Raw genomic sequence first — 8,250 nt, forward strand, 5'->3', positions numbered from 1 at the left:
GGTGAGGGTTGTTCTCTGTATTTGCGGATTCTTTGGATTCACGAGTGTCTCTGGTCCTTAACCCCCGTGAGGATGGGGGGAATCCTGTATTAAGCATCTAATATTAAAAATGAAAGACCACAAACAAATAGGACAGATGTGTTTCAAGATGATCACCATTTATGTATTTTTTTAAATGTTTCATATCCACAAGAAAACATATACATTAACCCTTATGTTATCTTAGGTGACCCCACCCTTGCATTGACGTGTTCTCCCTACCATGACAAAGGTGGATAAAGGTGGAAAGATTTCATGTAATCCATGGACACCAGTGAGGTTCACAAATCATTGAAGAAAAAAGGTTCAGCGCACTGTCTAGTGGGTCTAGATGACCCGTTAAAGTGCCTAGGATAGCACAAGGGTTACATCAGTACAAGACATCTGATGCGGGGGAAATAAAAGGGAGTAGAATGAAGAAAAAACTATTTTTCGTGCCTGTAACAACTCAAGTAAAAAATAAAAGTAAATTGCTGGTCTTTCATTTAGTAACAGAGGCGAATATTGCTGTGCCTCAAACTCCCACTTGCTTTTTTTTAACTGCAAAGAACATTTCATAGTTAAAATATTAGAATATAGTCTACTTGTACCATTTACCAAGGAAAATATATCTAAATTCTAATAAAACTTTGATCAAGTGAAAAGAAGCAGTATTACCAATGTTTTAACTTCTTTCAGTGACATTTGATGGGACTGAAAGAGGGAAAGCAGTATTTGGTTTATAAATTGGACCTTTGACTACAAACTCAAACTAAATATGCAGCAATCAGGGACAGAGAGAAGATCTGCTGTTTAAATGGAAGATAAAAAGTTTTAAAGGCACACTGAGCCAAACCAAACAGTCTACATCCCTCTTGATCAGCAACTTGACAACTGAAGAAGCAGCTCTTATGTCTCATTGCCACAGCAACAGAAGACATGTTGTTCTCCATCTCATCTCGGCTCACTTGTATCTCGTTTCCTTTGCTCTCTACACCGCAGCTGAGAGCACACTTGATGCAAACAAGCAGCAGCTTGGCGCACACTTTCTCTAGCTACAGTCTACAAAAAGGCAAATTTTGCTTTCAATAAACAGAAAGGTCAAACCAGCTGTTGGGAGACTGCAGCTCTGGTCACCTAAACCTCACATCAATTTCATGTCAAGTCAACTGAAGCCTTTTGAATGAGGGATGATATTCCTGAAGAGTTGTAGGAGGTTGTAAGTTTGTACAGAAGGCAGGAATAGGAGCATCAAACACACTGTCACCCATATTGCTTGAGGTTGTTGTCGATTTATTATTTCATTTCTTTATAATGTGTCCTGGGAGATTACTTTTCCACTTTGCTCATCTAAAACACGTATATTGTATTGATCAAAAGTGTTTTTTTTATCCAACTTTTAAGATTTCTTACCTGCAAAGTAAGATGTGTCCATGTTTCTAGTGGCAGCCTGCCCTCTGTTCTGAAGCTGACTGAATAAGTCTTTGGACTGCTGGATTGGCCGTACTGTAAGGTGACAGAGTCCTCCGACACCGCCACAGAAAACGACAGGCGAGAGGCTGAACACTTCTCCAACAGCATCCTGTGAGCACCAAAAACAAACATGTGAAAACAAGAAGCCGGACCGGTCAGCATGACTACATTACTTCCAATAACGTATTAAAATACAAATCCTCGGATTATCAGAGTTTTTTTTTGACAAAAGTAATCTTAATAACAGTTTTTATTCTAGACAGAAAACCACAAACTTGACTGTTTAGTTCTTGGTTTTCATCCTTTCTATGAATCAATATCTTTTTGACATTTTCACATGCCACATCAATATTTTACACAACTGTGACAGCTCACTTCCTACACTGAGCGCAGTGACACAAACCCGGCAAGTGTCATATTAACCATAATCACTGACATTTAATAGGAAATCTCAGCTTTTATGAACCCAAAAGCAGCTTAACCAATAAATCAAAAGGAACTATAGGTGCATGTGCTGGAGAAACATTGACATGTGCAAAAGGTCTTAAAATGCACATCTGTCTACCAACACAGAGAAAAATAAAAAAGTTGAGGGGAAAAATATATTTTAGTGCAGATTTGTGGTTAAGTATTTTTTTATTTTGCAGTTTTAATTATTTTTAAAGTTCAGTGAAGAATATTTTGGAAACCATCCACAAATAAAGAGACATTTTATGTATTTATTTTACTATTGTATTGTTATGTTAGCATAAAACTCTTAGTAGTGGTAATAATTTTAATTAAGAAAATATGCATATTTATATTTAAAAAACAGTAGTGAAACACTTGGAGGTCAAATTTCGGTAAAAAAATATATAATAAAAAATGACTAAATACCTAAAAAATTCTAACTATTTCAGCAGTGTTGTGCTACCTCCTTCCAAACTGTGATGCATTATGGATTACTTATTTAAAACTACAGTACTGGTAGTCTCTTCTGTTATGGTTTTACAATTGTAACGTGTTAAAATGACTACTGTTTTACTTTTGAGTTGCTTTCAGAAGCAACTCGATCCTCGATACTTTGTAATGAAGCTCACAGTGTCTGACTCTGACCTAAACAAAGACTTTTTAGACTTTTTTGTCGGTAACACAAGAGTTAACGAAAGTGTTGTGAGCATCCCTAACGCTGATTTGAAGTGAAAATCATTGGAAAAATCACAGTTCTAATGTAAACTGAGGGGGAATTTCCAAACATCAACATTAACTTCATAATCATCTTGTGGAGGCAGAGGTATGGCCCGTGGCTTGTAAAAACAGGTGCTCCACTCTGTTTATTGTTCAGAAGAAGGCTGTGAAATCACAGGGAGAGGGAGAGACAAAGAAAGTGGGGTGACGAGAGATGGACAGAGGTGAGGACAGAGACCTCCTTTCATCTGGCTTCTTTGATGGCAGCCATGATCGTCTGTACAACAAAAGAAAGATAGGCGCGGACGGAGAGAAAAAGAAAGCTGGGGAGAGTGAGTGAGGGGAGAGATATGACTTCTATTGAGGCGCATTCAGCCATACAGGTGTCATGTTCGGCAGGCCAAGACAACCAGACTTGTTGGTCCTCCGGATTCCCAGACCGACAACTTCATAAACCAAAAACTCAGTATGAAATCTGAAGATTAAATCTGTCTTTCACTTACATCTAAGAATTTGTCATTTACATCAATATGAACCAATATCTGCACTACAACACATTCGTGTTGAAAACTAGAATCTGGTTATCAAATAGAAATATCTGATCCACAATCAGATGCCTTTCACATTTCCTTAGTTTTATTTCTTATTTGATGGACTTTGTTTTTGCAGAATGTTTTTTTTTTATTCTAACATTTTTTTTTATCATTTTTATCATTTATTTATTTATGTAAAGTACTTTGATGTGTTCTGTAGCTGGAAAAGTGCTACGTAAATAAAGTTGAATTTGAATGCTCAGTATTTATTTTTGTATATAGCCCATTTATTGGACTTTAGACCAAACATTTTTTCTTTGTTCAACAATATAAAACTAATGGCTTCCAATTATACTAAAAATATTTAAAAAATTATGTTTTTTCCTAAATGTAAAAGTTTGATATTTTAACTTTTTTGAATTGTTGCACTTTTAAAAAGGATTTTTTTTTTCAAAATTATGAAATCCTGATCTATTTAATCTCCTTGATTAGTCAGCAGTTTTGTGATAACAGAAAGGTTATTTACAGATTTTATATTAATATCATCTAAATGCCTCTGTTTGGCTATGTTGCATCTATATGTCCGGGTGTTGAATCCATAGCCTGTTTTGATTTGGAAAAACTATACAGAAATATCACTACTTACTTGGAGACCCTAGGCCCAAACTTTAATGCTTGTTTAAAAAGCTTTATCATGCATCATCATTTTTCATCCATCATAAAAATTGTATTAAGTTCAAACTTTTAGGAGAAAACTGTTTTTTTTTTAAAAGCATAAACATAGTGAAATACTCCCCCTTAAGTCGTTTTTATGACAATGTGATTCCCTTTGAGTAGCGCTTTGTAAAGTAAAAGATAGCGGGTGAGGGAGAAAGTCAACTGATCTGGTTGTGGTGTGCGTGTGTGATTGAAAGGCGATCTGAATGTGGGTAACTGCACCCCACCAGTTTTCCGTTGAAGATACCAGCACCCTCCTCCTTTTCTCTAACACACAGCGTGTGTAACAAACACATGACAGTCAATTGTTTCCTGATGGAGATACTGATCTGACCACACTTGACATGCTCAATTTTACATCAGCATCACAATTTTCACTTTCAAAGCTAAAATCATGTCAACACAGTTTATGAAAGAGTACAGATTAACATGTCTGTGTTTGTTCTGATGAACATCCCAGGTTTGATGATCCATTATAGATATTTAAAAATCACTAAAACATTTTTTATGATTTAAATTTTACACCCCTAAGATATGTTAGAAATCAACCAATGATCATTTTTCAAACGGTTGGGACCTTCGGGAATTGAAAAGGACGCCATCCATACAAACCCATTCCAAGTCTCTGATCGGTTACAGTACAACTGCTTTAACATGCGTAGTGATGCATGAACACAAGTTTTAAACTCGGAAGCCAGAAAGGTGCATATATGCGCGTTTACATAGCCTATTCATTGGAAGTGGTCGCCTGAAACTGTATGTTGCCAAGCTTGGTATGAACAAAGCATTAAGCCCATTCGTTTTTTTTTGCATTATACAGCAGTAGCTTGTTGTAGCAAATCCCATTTTAAAACTTTCAACCGAAAAGAGGCAAACATGACAAGACTAAATGAAAATGTGTCTGTGTGGTGTTCAACAGTGCTTTGAGGACTCTCATGACATCCCATCACTTATTAATATTGACCAAGAGAAGAGCTTCATTTCATTCAAAGTTGCTAGATTGGACTCACGGAGCTCTACACCTATAAACAAAAGATATTCCTCCACTCACTAATCTGTTCTCAGCAACTCTACACTGAGCCTTAACGGTGAACCACAAGGCATGTGACATTTGGCGTGTTCCTTGACCATTTCACATCTTTTAAACTTTCCATGAATTTCATATAAACTGATCATTTCCAATATAATCCATTATTCTGTCTATGGCCTTTTGAACAGGATTATAAACAGGTTTTCTGTCAGACCGATCTTAATAAATACTTAAAAAAACAAAAATAAAATATCAAACTCACATCTCCCCAGATGAGCTTGGTTTTATCCACACTGCTAAGGTTAGTGAACCCAGAGCTCCCAGTGCTTGTGAAGGAGGAGAGATCAGACATCCATCCTGGTCCGGTTGAAACAGCACACTTCCAGATCCAGCAGGACCGTCTGAACTTTCAGGGCCTTCAGTATCAATCTGAGTCGGCCCCTGTGAGTCTTCAGTTTCTTCAGTTACGCAGGCACCTCTGGAAGAATTAAAGACATGTCAGGGTTATAACAATTGCAATTATTTAGCTTTATTTGATGTTTATTGTGTTTTTTGAGCAGCACCCTGAGACAAGCTCCACTGTCAACTGGTATTTTATAATAATCAAGTCAAATTAAACTTTATTTATCAAGCACTTTTCACGCAACAGTAATGCTTCAGAGGATTAAAACAATAAAAACTGAAATGATAAAACATACAGAATGCCCAAAACCCTCCCGACACCCCACATCCAACTTAAGGAAACTTTAAAATAACACATGTGTAAAACTTGACATATAAATAGAGATAGAATCTGTTGTGCAATCCTTTGTTCAACTCATACATTTGAATTGAAATCTATGAGTCTTATCAGCTGACTGTTCTGATGCAATGTTACTCTGCATGGAAAAAAAAAGTCATAAAACACTGCATAACAGCTCTGTAAATCCAATCTACATACCTTTGTGGAGCTAACAGTAGGGGAGCATATGGAGGTGTGGAGGATCTATAAGGGCACTCTTGAACACAGAAGGCTTGAAAACACCTCAACAGCTCAGTCTGTGACGAAGGTGACTGGCAGTAGCTGTTCTGCTCTGGAACGCCACACGTGAGTCGAGGCGGAAGCGTTGACACGGGTTTGAAAGCAGCGATGTTCTCCATACGTGGAAAATGACCCTGAAAAGGGTTCAAAATTGTTTTTAAGTCTTTGGATTTGGGTATTTTATTTGTATTTTTTATAACCACATTTAAGTAACAAGCTAATAAAAAGCATTTCACATAAACTTCTATCAAGCAAAACCGTCTATAACAAGAACAATATATATATATATATATATATATATATATATATATATATATATATATATATATATATATATATATATATTCAAAATTGGGTTTCATATTTTTTTACAGGATTAATTTAAGAAACAACTTAAAAAACTTGTTTTAAAAGAATGGTAAACAGAAATGTCTTTACCAAGCTGCAGTGACTTCATGAAAACCCGGCAGCCTCATTGTTCATGTTATTTATTACACCTCTGTCTCTCCTATTACAGCATTATTTCAGTAATTAAGAGTCGGGGTAGCTATAGTATGATTCCTTCACAGAGCTGACATTATTCCTGAAAGCCACTCTTACCTGTGATGACGCAAGCGGAGTGCAGAGGCTGAGAAAGAGCAGACACCACCAGAGGAGGACCTGAGGCCATTTCCGAGCAACGAAGCAGATCTGCATCTGCATGTTTTTTTCAGTGATGTTTCTCATCAGCAGCAGCACTGGAGACATGTTCCAAAGTTTCCTCCTTCTCATGCCCTCTTCTGACATGTGTTCACTTTTTCTTCTTGACAACATCACAGAAACCTCCAGCTTATTTATGCCTTCCCTATTTGCCCTGCCTCCTTCTCCTCCTCTGCCTTTTAAATCTTTAGGACCGTTGATTCCTTTGCTTGATTTTTGCCACCTTCCTTTTACATTTTGCATGCTCCTCCTTTCCTTCTTCTTCTCTGAATATCTTCTAACCCTGCACAATTGTGGAACCTCTGGATTCAGCATGCTGGATCCGCGTGGAGCATGCGGGCAGCTAGACGGCTGCTGGGGAACTTTGTTTTGGAGCTTTCCAACACCATTTGAATAAGTGATGACGGTCATGGTTCCATGGTTCCAGGGTCACAGGGCCACTTTTTACAGGCCAGTGCCCCTAGGGTGAAGCTCCCAAGCTTGGCTCTCTGTTACACCGCCTTGTGTGCCTCACACACATACACGCACAAACCACGGCCAAAGCCTTCGCATGATAGGTAGGATTTCACAATCTAGAGAAGGGGAAAGAGAGAAGGAAAGAAGGAAAGAGAGAAGTGGTCAGACCAAAATCCAACATGAGACAAATCTGAGGAGAGTGAAATGCCATGCAGGCTATTCCCAAGCCAAAGCCCACACTATCATGTACAGCTTGATGGAGGCACAGCTCACCTGATATTGCCACATTGCTTTCCCCCTTTTCTTCATTTTTCATTGAATTAAACATGCCCTTTTTCCTTTGGCATCTGGCCTGCAGGTTTTTATCCAACTAAACGGGTTCTCACATAAGTTTGTTGGAAATTGAGGCTTACACCAAAGCTCTCATCATTACAATACTATGTAGCTTCAATTTCACATTTTTGAAGCACAAAAAGAGGGCCAGGAATACACTTATCTCCAGTCTTATATTACATGGTCCAGGCTGGAGGAAACAGAAAATAGGCTCCACTGCATCTAACGACGGACGGAATTCTATTTGACGCGCAAATTAACAAATCTATGCAGATATTGTAAGATCCTGAAATGTGCGCTGTTGCCTTGATATTTACCTGTGGAGTCTCCGCACAAAGCTCTGTCCCCATCACAAGTGCAGCGTCGACTAACATTACACTTGTTGCTCTGGCATGAGGGGAGCAGAGTGGGCGCGCAGTTTCTCCCTCTCTCACACTCCTGACAGCACCTGTCAACAAAAACAAACAAAAAACACAACTATCCTTCCAAACGCGGCTTCCCCTTCTCCCGTTAGACAGCCAAAAGAAATGTCGCTGACTTCAACAAACAAAGCAGCACGTTTGTCTTCGGCGTCTCTCATTCAGAAAACGCTGCGCTAAGAAGATTAATGGGAGCCGCCATATGGCCGGGAGCAGCAGCAGCAGCGCGGTGGCGGCATCCGGGGCGCAAAGTAACGGCGACGCGCCGTTACTGAGACCAGTACAGAAACTTGAGAGCAGTCGAGGCTGTGTGGGAGATAGCACGGGAGACTCTGCTGGAGCTGCTGGTTCAAAACTCTTCACGGTGTTTTCAAAAACAACACA

At 38.6% G+C, this 8,250-nt stretch overlaps 1 protein-coding gene across 5 annotated transcripts in view; it reads right to left on the reverse strand.

Moving 5' to 3' along the window:
* ush2a (Usher syndrome 2A (autosomal recessive, mild)) overlaps positions 1-7,943 on the reverse strand; it is a 190,681-nt gene extending 182,738 nt beyond the window's left edge. For all 5 annotated transcript variants that reach the window (XM_078945239.1, XM_023953554.2, XM_078945241.1 and 2 more), the window contains exons 1-5: positions 7,765-7,943; positions 6,560-7,230; positions 5,879-6,093; positions 5,201-5,416; positions 1,432-1,600 (exon numbers count right to left, since the gene is read on the reverse strand). In XM_078945239.1, the coding sequence (XP_078801365.1) occupies positions 1,432-1,600; positions 5,201-5,416; positions 5,879-6,093; positions 6,560-7,069 (1,110 nt within the window). In that variant the 5' untranslated portion in view covers positions 7,070-7,230; positions 7,765-7,943. The remainder of the gene's footprint in view (positions 1-1,431; positions 1,601-5,200; positions 5,417-5,878; positions 6,094-6,559; positions 7,231-7,764) is intronic.
* Between the last annotated feature and the right edge of the window lie 307 nt (positions 7,944-8,250).

Source organism: Oryzias latipes, chromosome 3, assembly GCF_053564925.1.
Source record: "Oryzias latipes strain Hd-rR chromosome 3, Olatipes_Hd-rR_3.1".
Lineage (NCBI taxonomy): Eukaryota > Metazoa > Chordata > Actinopteri > Beloniformes > Adrianichthyidae > Oryzias > Oryzias latipes.